General features: G+C 40.9%; 1 protein-coding gene across 1 annotated transcript in view; it reads right to left on the reverse strand.

The window, feature by feature from the left end:
* The window catches only part of ITPR3 (inositol 1,4,5-trisphosphate receptor type 3), a 2,403,054-nt gene that overhangs the window by 1,140,339 nt on the left and 1,247,850 nt on the right, over window positions 1-14,865 (reverse strand). Inside the window, exon 20 of the mRNA XM_044076491.1 lies at window positions 8,528-8,672. Within this exon, the coding sequence (XP_043932426.1) occupies window positions 8,528-8,672 (145 nt within the window). The remainder of the gene's footprint in view (window positions 1-8,527; window positions 8,673-14,865) is intronic.

Raw genomic sequence — 14,865 nt, forward strand, 5'->3', positions numbered from 1 at the left:
GGCTCTGATCAATGATGTCTTCAAGGGGGCAGTCAAGAGCAATTGTCCAGGTAAGGAAAGACCTGAAACCCCTGCAGCCTGAGCCAGGCTACCACGACTGCCATACAATTGTTGAACACCTGGGTGGTGGTGGTGAGACCAAACAGAAGTGCTCAGTACTGATCATGACTAGCTTCCAGTCAGAGATGCAGAAACCTTTGGATTATCTCATAATCTTTATATGATGGTAGGTGTCCTTGAGGATAAATGAGCACACAGAATCATCCTTTCTCAAGAGAGGTAGAATGGACTGCACTGTGACCATCTGGAACTTGGTCTGCTTGACAACGCAGTTCAAGCTACTCAAATCCAAAACTGGCCTGAGGTCCATGATCTTCTTTGGAACAAAAAAAAAACAAACTAGATTAGACCACAGATCTGCACTTGTCTTGTGGGACCTCTTTTGTGACTCAGTTTTCTAGCAATTTTTGGATTTCGATAGCCATATCCTTTCTCTGACAGAGAGGTATGTTTGGGAGATGTCTGGAATTTAAATTTGGAGTATCCAAAAATAGAACTGGTTAGTCTCTGGATATGACTCTTAACACCCAGGCGTCTGAGGTGATGGCCTCCCAAGATTTTGGGAGTAGATCCAAGCAACCCCTGACTCTCTCCAGAATCAGGACAGTTGGCCAACCTTTCAGGGACACTGAAAGGGCCTACTGGAGAAAGCTTTATTAAACCCCTGATTCTGCAAACCACCCCTGCTGCAGAGGCAGCATCCATTGTGGTTACCCACTCTGCCATGGGGGGTACACCCTCAGCAGGAGCTTCCTGGACTGACTGCTAAGCTTTCCTAAAAAAGACATTTTTCCCCTTATGATTCCAAGAGATGATCTGCTGAGGGGGTAGCAAAACACACTCCCACAGCAGATAGTGTCTTCCCCTCCTGCTCAGTACTGGTCAAAGTGTCCTTAACCTTGGACCCAAAATACAACAGTTGTCAAAGCGAGCATTAATAAAGGCTGCCTTGAAGCAGTGCATGAATTTACACAGCCTCATCCAAGTGTGCAGGTGTATGACAACACCAGTGCCAGCAGCTCGAGACATGCCATCATCCACATTAGACAGCAGACACATAGACAGGTTAGCAATAGATTGCAAAGTGGACATCTGAGTCTTCAAAGTCTTCTGAGATTCTGAAGTCTGCTGAGTCTTAATTACCCTTGACAGTTCTGACTGAATGTCATACTGAAATCTGGTCAAGTGAGCTAGATAATTCAAAGCCCTCAGTGCAAAGGTGGATGAGGTGTAAGATCACTTCCCTAATCAGTCCAATTCCTAAGATTCCCTATTTAGGGGATGAGCCAAGGAACTCTCTTCCAAAATATCCTTTTCAGTGACTGCCACCACCACAATAGCATCCACAGCCGGACCCTTACTCCAGTGTTGCAGGTCCTGGGGGGGATTGGTTCCACCATATCAGGCTCCTTCACACCCTCTGGGACACCAGGTCAGCAACAGTGTCCATAGAGGGAACTACCCAAGATGTGGATGGACCCACCCTGAAAGCCTCCAGAAATACAGATTTCTCCAGAAACAGGGATTTGGCAGTCTACCCTGATGCTGGCAAAGCAGATCCAAAAGGTCACCAAAAGAGTTGTCCTCACAGGGAGATTCTAAGGACCCCTCCCCTTCCTTGAGTTCAGTATCCTCGGTGAGGGACTCTTTGGGAGAGTCCAGGTGCCTTCTCTTGCACCGCCTATTGCCTGAAACCTCCAGACATAGAGAATCTGGGGAGGGGGACCCTGAGGCCAGGGGCCCTAAAGGAAGGGCAGGCAGACAGACTGGAGACCACCAGGGGTGAGCTACCTCAGAACAGATAGAAGAGTGTCCACAGATGCAGACGTCAAAGGGAAGGGGCATTGGCTGTACCTGAACACTCCTGCACCTAGCAGGTGAACATCCTTTCCACAAAATCAAAGGCAGAAACTGAAGCAGGCTGCCTAGAGCCAGCAGACATAAGATCCAAAGACCTGGAGGAGGCACCAGACCCAGTGACCAATCCAGCTTGCCCTGTGCCAAGACTGGAGCGAAACTATCCAGAGAATTTTCCGAAGGTGGATAGCAAATGTTAGAGGTGTGAAGAGCAAGAAAGGAGTGGCTGGGAATATATTTTCTGAGTGTCTAATGAGCTGGCGGACTTTAGGTATTCCCTGCGGACTGCTCTGTTGGAGATGCTGTGTGAGTGGATTGGATTGACTGTGGAGATGATTTTTTTGAGATATGATACAGAAACGGAATTGCCTAGGCATAGTAAAGCCTTGCTGAGTCGAATTATGGTGGCTGCCAAAAAAGCAATTAATAGAAAACGGAAATCAAAGTCTAAACCAACCTTACTAGAAATAGTGAATATAGTAACAGAGATAGAACAACTTGAATTGGGATCTTTAGAAAATGGAAGGAGCAAACTACATAGGAATTGTGGGAACAGTATATGCAGAGAAGGAACAAGGTTTAAGAGGCAGGATTTGAATGAGTCATATAATGCTTAATTGGCAATGACTGGATAGATTGTAAGTGATGTATAATGTCTGCAACTACAGTTGTTTCAATGGTGTCTGTGATGTATAATGTTTGTACCTAAAGTGGTGTCAATGATGTTTGTTTTTCATTTATATAAATGTAAGACTGCCTATGTCATATGTGATAATTTAATAAAGATATTTATTGAAAAAAACTATGCAGAGCAGAATCCCCAAGCAAGAGGAATGACCACCAAACAGGGATCGTCAAACACAACCTGGACACCTCTGCCCCGGCATCTCAGCCCTGGAATCTGCTCAGCTCCAACTCAGCTCTAGTTCATGAAAACAAGGGGTTAGTGCCAAAATTGGCCAAACCATTGGATCTGACCCTAAGGGAGAAAAGGCAACTGACTCCAATGACCCCTCTGAGCCAATGGGCCAGAGGGATGAAACCAGTGTAAAAGAGCAAAGCTTGGGTTGAGGGCCTGAAGCCAAGGGGATGAGTCTTAATTGCATCTATGCCTGTAAACAAGGACTGCATCAACTGTTCCAAACCCCACTGGTCCTAAACTCCTGACCAACTGGGTGATCAAGCTGATGAAGTCACCGAAGGAGGCTTGCATGCTGGACGGGGGCTCCAACAACTGGATCTGAACCAGAGAAGCTCGGATCCAGGGTGGAGACGGGGATGACTCTGGTGAGGACACCCATGAGGCAGCTGGGGAGAAAGGGGAAAAGGTCTTATAAAAGGGGCAAGGAGTTGAAGCCACTGATTGGGGCCAAAGCCATCAGTAGATTCTGGGTTCTTTGGACGTCAGATCTGACAGACCAGAAGAAGAACAAGAGGGAGCAAAAAGCTTTTGATCACCCTTATCCACTTTGGGGTCCTCAGAATTCTTTTGACTCCAATCAGACTTCTACTTCTTGCTGGAGGAGGCTGAAGAGGAATCACCTGCTGGAAGAAGCCCTTTCAGAACCAGCTTGGCCCTCCACTCATTAACAGCACAGGCACCGAAAACCTCACAGATAGAGCAAGGGGGATCCAGATGTGCAGCCCCTAAACAATACACACACTGGTTGTGTGTGCCCTGTGAGGGAAGCTTGTGCCCACACACTACACATTTTTTTAAATGTTTATCCATCCTAAACCTACAAACAGCAAAAAAAAAAAAAAAAAAAAAAAAAAGAAAAAAGAAAAATATGGAGAAAATCCAAGATATATATATATATATATATAGAGAGAGAGAGAGAGTTTCACTTTACAATCCTGGAATACTGAAATATTGAAATTCAGTATGTCAAGACTGTAAAAACCAAAATTTAAAAATCCAAAAAGCCAAAAGCGCAAAATTCAAATTTGCGACTACCCACATACACACTCCACACACAAACACACAGACACCTTCCTCCCTACACCATAAACCAACAAAACAAACACGCGCTGGCACTACATATAAGCAGGGGGAGCAAGCCCCCCCTACACCCCCCACAACCCTGCTACTTATATATACTAACTCCAAGGTCGCACTAAAAACACAAACACCACCACTACACATTCTACACCCCCTTGCACAAACACACATCACATACGTACAAATACCACCACTCGCAACACTTACACATTCACAATCTTACCTACCTACCCTAACGCACACCTCAAAACTCCAAACACACTCACACACACTAAAATCCCTACTCAAAACCCATAGTAAAACATCACTTACCTGAATCTCCAGCTACATCCACACCGTGGATTCGACATTTCCACATTCGACATTTCCACACTCGGTATTCTGCACTTTCGCGCAAGTGCAGTTTCGACACTTCGGTCTCGAGCTACTGAAGTTCGATATTTCAGTACTTAGAGAATCTGAAGTGAAACCATATATATACGTACATACACACACATGCATACACATACACACACACACACACACATATATATATATAGATATAGATATATATATATATATATATATATATATATATATATATATACATATACATATAGATACACACACATATATATGTCTACAAAAATCACAGTACCAAACCCTAACACACTAATTCTACAGATATGTACTAGGTGGGAAAAGCCCACCAACAAGCAAACCCTAACCCGAAAACTTAATCTACTTTACCTACAAAGTGCTACCAACACTACAACTACTACACTCACTAACTATCAAAAGATACATAAAACAGTGTACAGGATCTAGGAAAAGATTAAGGTAAGCTCTAGCAAAGGATGTACCTTGGCAGAGCAATCAATCACACTGCTATCCAGGAATGGCAGAAAACAAGATCTGAGGTGGCCTGAAGAGCAAGGGATTATGGTAGGGGAGGCATAGCTTGACAGGCTAAAGTCTATGGAAAGTGGCCAGTCTCAGATCTGAGTCAGATCAGATAACCCACAGGTTGAATCCAGATGGAAATGACAGCATTGGATCATATATTTCATAGGAGTGTGTGTATTTAACAGAAAGCTTTGGCACACTTCCAATAAATATTTAAGATCATGCATCAATAAAAACTATGATAAAAATGCACTGTAATGAAATAAGCATGAGGCAATGGTACATATAAAATACTGCATGATGACTATAGGAATCAATCAGAAGAAGTTACAAAGACATATGTCTGGAGCGTTTCTCCCTGGGCCTCTGCTGCAAATTGGCTTCGTTCCAAGTCGGACTTTTCCGGTTAACAAATGTTAAAAAAAAAAAATTACAAAGAGATTGAAAGGGCGATTTACAGAAGATCAATGCAAAGACATCTGTCTGGTTCCCAAGTATGCAATGAAGTCCAGAAGGTTTTGGATTTTTAAAACCGAATCCAATGCATAAGTATGGTACAAAACCAACAAAATCACAAAAAAGTGCAGAAAAGTGCACCAATGTGAGGAGTAAATGCCACATCACCAACACCAGGAAAAGATTAAAAAAAAACTGTTTATTCGCAACAACTTATATAGTCTTTGGTTGTTTAGTGGTGAATGAAAAGTTTTTATCTTTACCTGGCATTGCTGGTGTGACATTTATCCCTCGCATTAGTGCACTTTTTGTGAATTTGAAGGTTTTGGATTTTTGCTTGGAAATGTGTGCATATACATTTTAATGCACTATGCAGACTTTTTCCTCAGCTAGATAGCAATGCTGGAACTGTGACAGGAAAGAGACAGAAAACTAGGAACATGTTTTTGGGAATATAATGAGTTGGCAGATATTAAAAATTCCACACAGAGTACTTTGTCAGAAATGGTGGGTGAACAAACTGTTGTAAACAAGGAAATGTTTCTTTTGAGCTGGGACATGGGATCGGAATTGCATAGATATAATAAGGCCTTCCAAATGCTATCGGCTGCTGAAAAAACAATTACTAGAAAATCAAAATCAAAATCTGTACCATCTATTCTGAAGTACTGAATATTGCAAAGGAGATAAAACAACTGAGGTGGAGATGGAGTAAATTACATAAAAATGAATGGAATTAATAAAACAATACATGCAGAATTATGTTCAAGAAGAGAAGTGAGGATTAAGGGAAGGAAGGAGATGAGCAACTTATGCAAATTTGAAGTGAAAGACAATTGTTAAAAACAAAACATATATGTAAACTGCATGAAACATGTTACTACAGTTTGTTTTCTCTTCTACCAATGTTCGTGTACTGATGTCACTGTCTAAAATGTGTTTTAATAAAGATGCTAAAAAAGAACTCCAATGATGTAGGTTGATCCAAAAGTCTTGCCCCCACCCTTTTTTACTGTTCTTTTTCTGGAGCCCCACTGTGTGCCAATCATCAGCTCCCCACAATCTACTGGCCCATTCACTCCTCAAGGGTGAGAGCTGATCCATGCCCATTCATTCCTATAAGGTAAGATCTGATTGTGGAGTTGTCATCTTGGCAGTCATTAGAGCATTTTATGGATGCAAGCTAATTCCATCCCTGAGTGGTGATATGCATTCCTGGTCAACACAGACGGACCGCTTATACTTGATATGGAGGCATGCCCCCTCCCTGACATGCCTTTGCAAGGACTACCACACTTGCTAGGGAAGACCCACCAATGTTCTTCCCCTAGGGCTTGATTTCAGGGGAGCAGCTTATACCACTCTCTTGGAATGGCAGGTCACCATAGGGGGAGGAACCACCACAAACCTCCCTCCGTCCCAGGCAAGCATACCAGTGTATGTTGTGAATCTCTCAACCCCCAACTATTCTAGCTTGTTGACCCACTAATTAATCTTGGTTCATCTGGGTTGTAAGCAGAGCTTTACCCCACTGCACCACAAATGCTGAATAAGTTAATAAACTAGGTGATTTTTACCAGTAGTGAAGAGACCAGGAAGGTGTAATGCATGTGGATGTTCTTTGGATACCAAAGAGGCATGATCCTCTTTTGGGGCTGGCCAAAAAGTGCCCCCCCCCCAAAGAAGGGTATATCCTTCCAAAAAATTGTCATCTAGGATCTTGTTTCTATGGTCGCTCCAAAAGGGATGGCATGCTCTCCCTTGCTATGAAACACTTAACTCTGTAGCCCTGATCAAGGTGTCAATGCAATTAAACTTACACTAAAATACATGGCATCCCACAGAAGAGGCTGTGGAGTGGATCTCTTCAAGATCATCCTTGAACCCAGATTCTAAAACATCTTCAAGCTTATCCAATGCCTTCCTAACTAGAAGTACCTGAAAATGGGACTGGTAAGATGAACAAGTACTGTAAGCCCCAACAAGAAAGAGTGTAAATATTACACCTGTGCAAAGCTTTGGCTTCCTTGTCTAGCAGCAAAGTTGTCAAATTTTGAGGGATATAGAAATTATACTTATCCAAACTGATCACTTAGGACTCATCTTTCAGAAATGCATAAAGTGATATGCCTACTCTAATGGCAGCTTGTAAAAGGACTCAGCCTTTTGAGGCTAAAAGGACAGAATTCTGGTGCTGTCAGGTTGTTAAAATGCCAGCCCTAATTACCCATAATGACAGACAACAGAACTGGGATGACCAAAGATTCTTTAGATTTCTTCCACCGAGTAATTCTAGGAGAAGGGAATAGGGTTAGAGGCTAGTTCAAATTATTTTTTTCATCAGCTTAAGGGCATCTCCAATGGATTGGTCATCTGGAGAGAAAGCATAGTTGATGGTCATATTATTCCTATACAGGTCTCCATCTCAGAGATAGTGGTCTTAAGATGCTCTGAATCTTCAAATGAACCTGGAGATGAAGGAAAAGCAGGTCCCTTGCTGCCCATGGAATTGACTTTGCACAAGGGTTACTGCATTATGAACTGGTGTGGGGTGTCAGGGGATCAAAGCTGGTAGTGGGTCATGCGCAGTGGGGGGAAAGGCATGCACAGGGGCTGGAACATGCTTCAGGCCTAAATCCCCAATGATGCAATTTAAACATTACCACACATCAAACACCTGCTTGATGCCAGGGCTTAGGTGCAAGCCCCAGTACAAGATCACCAGGAGGAACCTCTTCAGCTGGGGTCTGCTGGCCCATGCAGGCCTGCTGATGAACCCAGGAGGGCAGCCTCTAGATTTGATTACCCCAATCCATGATCAAATGACTAAAAATTTGGATCATTGGGTTTATCTACAGAGGACTCAGTGCAACACCCTTGGGAAGCATTGATTAGGGAAGCGAGTTGTAATTTCAAGAAAGACAAAACATTTGGACTTTTATCCAATATTTCAACTGGTTGACAATGAATGAGCATAGCTATGGAAAAATTAGAAGTTATGAAGAATTTAGGGCATTATAGACGAGTCACATTTTTCAAGTAGCAATTCCAGGAAAGACATAACATTAGGACTTGGAGTCTGATCCCAGTCTTCAGAAAAGTACAGTCTGCTGCTCACCGCTAACATTACAATAAAAATAAATAGCTAAATAAATGATATATGCCTGTATTCACTTCAGTTTGTCAGCATTTAAAAATATCCCAACAATATTACTGGTCAATCTATATAAATTACTCAAACCATTTTACCGCCTGAAAATTCCTTACCTCAAAGGTTAGCTTATTCTTCTCCTCATCAGCGAAGGGGAAATCTTCACTCAAAACAATCTTCAGATAGACTTCCACAAACTCCATGGTAGTGGAAAACTTATTCTTTTTGTCATCCCTTGATTCATTCATATTTGAGTCATAGCTGAAAAGGTGAGAATGAAGGTTTCAGTGCCAGACACTGAGGGTTGAAAAACTGTTACTTGGCACATGACAGTAAATGACAGCAAAGAGTAACCATTTCTATGAGCGCTCCTCTAAAAGCCTGCATTTAACGCATAGCTGATGTTCATATAGAACATCTACAAACTACTGTGAGGACAACCATCCATCCACACTTTATTGTGCATACCTGCCATAAATCTAACAACACAAACCATGCTTTGGTGAATGCTAAAAGCATCCATGTTCTGCATCTACACAAACTATCTCTGGACATTTTCAAGGCACAGCTATGAAGACAGACTCATTCAGAAGTGTGTGGAGAAAGCTATGGAAGGGTCAGAACTAGAGTAATGTGCAAACCCTTCACTTGAGCTAAACTTCTGTATTACTACTTTAGTTATAGGAAAGACAACATGACATCAAAAAAGTAGCTGTGCCCATTCTATGCAAGCTATATCTTTGAATTACATTCAGCCCACAGGATGTGACCAACGCACTAAGACAAACTGAATCTTCACACAGCTGATGACCAAGTCTAAAATGTTCCTGTATAACTCTGGAATCAGAGGCTAAGTCTTCTATATGGAAATTCACAAAATAATGAAAGTCTTTATAGATGTTCTATATTATTTAAGGTTATTTGGTTCACATAGTTTTCCTCTCAGCATCATCCAAGAGACTGTTTTTCAACCATTAATTAGGAATTCCTTTAAAAGATTTTGGGATAGTATGATAGTCATACATATGCAGAGGGGGTATGTGTGCTAGCTGAAAACAAGCAAAAATTGGACACAATTCACAGATATAAGCTATACTTATGTGTAATTTTAGGAAAGTTGTGCAAAACTTCATAGGCAAATAACTACATAATGAGATGTAAATGAGAAATTGTATGCAAATGAAACACCTGCACTGTGTTATTCCCACATTTTGTAAATCAGTCACATTTTGGTGCAAACTTGCCTTATAAAAAGTGAATCCATGTCTTTTTCAGTCAGTCTGCAATTGGCCAAGATGCTTGATTTTGCTGCTAATGTTGCTGTATTCTACTTTGAGCTGCTTGCTTCCACTGCACTGGAAGTCAATGTGCACAGTGGTGCTCTGTGACTTTGGAGGAGGAGATACAGGCAAAAGGTCACCCATTACAACTTTGAGGAGAAGTAGCTACTGGACAGGTTTAGCATGGGCAAGGACATTAAAAGGGTTTGGATGAACCTGTATGGCTCACAAACTGGAAATGAGAGAATGCATGGCCTTCCTATTCCTGTGGATATCAAAGTATGTACAGCTGTCACTCTACTTGCCATGAGAAGCTTTCAGAGACAGACTGGGATTGGTTATCTCACAGGTTTCTGCTTCTGGCTTACATGAATGAGCATATCTACTTCCAGGTGTCACTACAGGTATGAACCAGTATCATGCATGAATTCTATGGAATGGTACAATTTCCTGAGGTGCTTCTTGCAACAGATTGCATCCAACATGGGAAAATGCATCATAAAAGGAACAGTTACCATTCCATCAGGAAACAGGCTGTGTGTGATGCACATGGCTGTATCACCAAGGTAACAGCCCAGCATCCTGGCAGTACTCATGATTCTCACTTCTGACATATAGGTTAACTGTACCACCACTTCCTGCATGGCAGGGTACCTCACGGACACCTAGTAGTTAAGTGCACCCTAAATAACCTTGTTCCTCATAGCATTCCTATAAATGTAAATCAAGGTTTTATTGAGTAACTGCCCCATCTTCATGTGTCTCACCTTTACCATATTTTCAGGTTATGCAGGCTACCCACTTGATCCTTGACCAAAGACTCCAGTCTGCAACCACAGGAAACTAAACAACTGTGCGTTACACCATCCTGTCCCAGAGATGGACAGTCACTGAGCAAGAGTTTGACCTGCTGAAAACCTGTTTTTGTTTCCTAGATGAGTCAGAGAGTCAGAGTGGCTCTTCAGTATGACCCTGCTAGTACATGTAGAATGTTCATCGCTTGTTGCATTCTGCAACATGATTATGCATTTGTCTAGTGTGCAACTGCCAGACGTAAGGACAGATGCTGGCATTGCAACTCCCTCTGTCATTTGAATGATGACAGTGAAAGTGGTCAGGTGATGGCAGCAACCCAGGGACTTCCCAGACATGCTTAAGCATGGTGCACTGGTCAACTCACATTGTCCTTCAGACATTTTTTCATATACAGAACACAGATGTATAGTTCATATGGTTACAGTTGTCATAATTTGCAGAGTTCAGTGGGCAGTGGCACAAGTGCCAGGCATACCAGAGGTGGGGGATTGACAGAGTGGCTAGGGATTGAAGCAGTGTATATACAAATAGGCAGTAGCCTTTATCTGCTGATACATGCTGAAGAAGTGTACTACAGTGATGATGTCATAATGAAATTAGCAAGAATTTGTATTCAGATGCCATTGCTTTTGCAATCAGAATTTTTTTTGTTCGATATAATTTTATGCCTCATCCTTTATTCATTTTTCTTCTTCACATTGCAGGTAAGTATTACTTTAGGTGTAACTGTTTTGTTACATGGTGCACTTCTTCTGCCACTTTTTGGGGTTGTTGCCTTAGGTATGTATTACAGACTGCAAAGTTGTGACTGGGTGTCACATCTGAATTGCATCATGCATAATATACCCTAATGATAGTGTTGGAAACAGAGGTAATCCAGAAAGCTCAAGTCAGGTCTGATATCCCACCTGTGACCCAGAGGATGACAACACTAACAAGAAACAGAGTATAAAGGATAAGTCCAAATAAATCACTTTAGCTAGCAGATCTAGGAGACTCTCTCTCTAATACCCTCCCTGTAAGAGGAATAAAGACACCTTGTTGAAGTTTTCAGTAGTTGATTCTGTTAAGTAGAAAGATGGACAAGTGTACTTGTTTTATCATTACACAACCTCAAACAGTGTGTCTTCCACCAGGGATTCAACAACAAAGATGTACTGAGTTACACTACTGTAAATTATTGCATGCCTGTGATGTAACACATTATTGTACTGAGTTATAACTGTAATACTGTAAATGACTGCATGCCCATGATGTAACAATTTATTATAGGCTACTGATAGTTAATGTGCAGCATTTCTCCCTGGGAGACCTCTGAAAAGGGGCTCTCAGTCCAGCCAAACTATCCCAGTCAACACCCACAAATAAATAAAGGAATAACTAATTTCATAATGGTGTACTATGTACGGATCTGCATCAGTGATGATGGAGTTATCAACCTGTTGGAAGGAAAGAGCCCTGCCAGTGCACTTTGTGGCAGCATGCCACTGTCCTGTATTATGACTGTGAGAGTTATGGCACACACGTACTATGTACTGTCTGTTCTTGTAGTGCTACTTATGATAATGATAAAATACTTTGTGGAGAAACATTTCAAATTTGTATACAGTCATTCAGTATACTAAGGAATACATGCAATATTAAAATATACTGCACAGCAACACTGACCTTCTGTGAAAGTGTGTGTGTGTGTGTAGGATGACGGTGTACAAGCTGCTGACATCCATGCCACCTTGAATGAATCCAGTGCCATCATCCCCTGCATCATAGTCATCCCCTCATACAGACAGTAGGCACTCCTTATCAGGTGTTAAACTTTATACAGGAGAAGGCCTGCATTGTGTTGAACTACATGCAATTGTGTTATGCCTTGTCTTACTCCTGAAATGGGATATCATATCACTAGCTCTCTTCCTTCACTGTGCTAGGGAATGATTTCACTCCCCTTATTACATCAGAGAGTCTTTTATAACACACATTATCATGCTCTGCCTGTCTTGAATCCCCTTTTCCAAAAAAAAAAAAAAAACGCTTTCCATATAGCTTAAGGGCAGCTGTGAGGATATGGTTTTCCTCAACAGTAAAGTACTCTCTCCTGAGCCTTGCTCCCTAATGCTGCAACATGTCCTACCTACAAATACTAAATTTGAGAAATAGTACTTAAAACATGGTTCTGACTGAACTGCAGCAGAATGGGAAAGTTCCCTGAAGCAATTATGTCACACAGTTTAATAATACTAATACCACCATTAATCAGTACTGCAACACTGTTATGTTGGTAATATTTTTTCATTTTTTAAACATGTTATTTCCCCTTTTCATGTGTGTGCGTGCATGTGTGCTTGCGTATGTGCATGTGTGTCAGTCATTTTTGGGCCAAGGAATACTAAATGCCATTCTTAAAAGATTACAAGAAGTGAGTGACTGCAATACAAACCTATCAAGGTGTGTGGGAGGTGACTGATGTTTTGCTTCATGAAATGTAATAAATGTTTGTGTAGCTTTTTCCAACACATTGCTATTACCAGGTACCAGTAACTGTGACAAATAAATGGAATAACTTCTAAGTCCCGCATATGAATCAGAAATCTTTACCTAGTATTTTTTTTTAAAGAAGAAGAATCTTTATTAAATTATCAGTTATGACATAGGCAATCATCCATTTATATAAATGAAAACGAACCATATTGACATAATCTTAGTTGCAAAGATTATACATCACTCATGATCTATCTAGTCATTGTCAATCACACATTACATAGCTCATTCAAATCCTGCCTTCTTTTAAATCTCATTCCTCCCCTGTACATATTGTTCCCACAATTCCTATTTGTTCTATGTAATTTGCTCCTACCCTTTTTCTAAAGATCCAAGTTCCAGTTGTTTTATCTCTGATAGTATATTCACTACTTCCTTGTAAAGTTGGTTTAAACTTTGATTTCCATTTTCCAGCAATTGCTTTTTTGGCAGCTATCATAATTATACTCAGAAAGGTCTTACTATGTCTAGGCAATTCCGATTTGGTATCACAGGTCAGAAAAATAATTTCCCTAGATACATGGATTTCCTCACTCAGTATCTCTGATAGAGCAGTCTACTGGGAATTTTTAAAAGTCTGCCAACTCGTAACACTTCCAGAAAATATGTTCCCAATTACCTCTTTTTTCCCCATCACATCTCCAATATTTGCTGTCTACCTGAATAAAAATTCTCTGGAGTCTACTTGAAATTTTCTAAAGTCTGCCAACTCATAACACTCCCAGAAAATATGTTCCCAATTACCTCTTTTTTCCCCATCACATCTCCAATACTTGCTGTCTATCTGAAGAAAAATTCTCTGGAGTCTACTTGGAGTATTAAAACACCTATGTAAACATTTCCAAGCAAAAATCTTAAATATTTTAGATTTTGTTGCATATTTGGGAGACATACATATATCTCCCCATTGTTTCTTTGTGAATCGCTTAACCAGTCTTTCTTCCCAATCCTTTCTAATCTCCTCTGATTGGCTCTTAGGGTTATCATGCAATATTTTATTCCTTTTTAACAGTAGTTTCTGTTCTAGATTCTTCTAAAAATGCTACCAATGCTGGTCTTTTATTTAGGGCCTCCTATTTTTTTCTCGTTGTCTATACTCTGATATCAGTGCTTGACAGGGAAGGCAATCTCTAAACTGCAGTCCAAATAAATTCTTGGCATCTTCCCATTCTATCACCTTTCCATCTCTAGTTATTTGATCCCAATACCTTGGTTCCTTAGCCAGTTTTCTCCAATATAATTCCAGTCCCCTCTTGCCTATTGTCTAGATCCTTAATTGCAGTCATTGGCAGGATCTCCTTTCTCCATTCCCATGTTGGCTTAGTTCTTAGAATATTTTCTGCTGCTTTATGAACATAATATTCTATGTGATTATTGTTATTCTCCTTAAAGATCTGCATCCAAAATCTGAGCCTCTCCTTGTTTCTTGAGCTTCCCCCTGTTACATCATCATCCCTTTCCACTTTGAATTTTAGGTTTCTGTTTGTACTATGCATAGGACCCTTAACTGTGTAGTTCTGAAATAAAGATTCAAAGAAACTGTCATTTAGGACCACACAAGTGCAGCCTAAACGAAATTGCAAATGTCAGCGCATGGGAGAAATGCAGTACAAATAACATAGATACAGCAGTGTCAAAGAATAACATAAGAAAGAAAATAACACATATGACATGCAAGAGGTAGTTCACATTACATAAATACAGTCAATGACCATTATCTAGTGATAAATAATAAATACCCACCACCAAACCCCTACACTGTTAAGATAGAGAATATTAAATAGAGACTAGTGAATAGCAGCTGTTTAGTTACCACATTG

Source organism: Protopterus annectens, chromosome 7.part0, assembly GCF_019279795.1.
Source record: "Protopterus annectens isolate FY-2018-M chromosome 7.part0, PAN1.0, whole genome shotgun sequence".
In the NCBI taxonomy this organism is placed as follows: Eukaryota; Metazoa; Chordata; order Ceratodontiformes; family Protopteridae; genus Protopterus; species Protopterus annectens.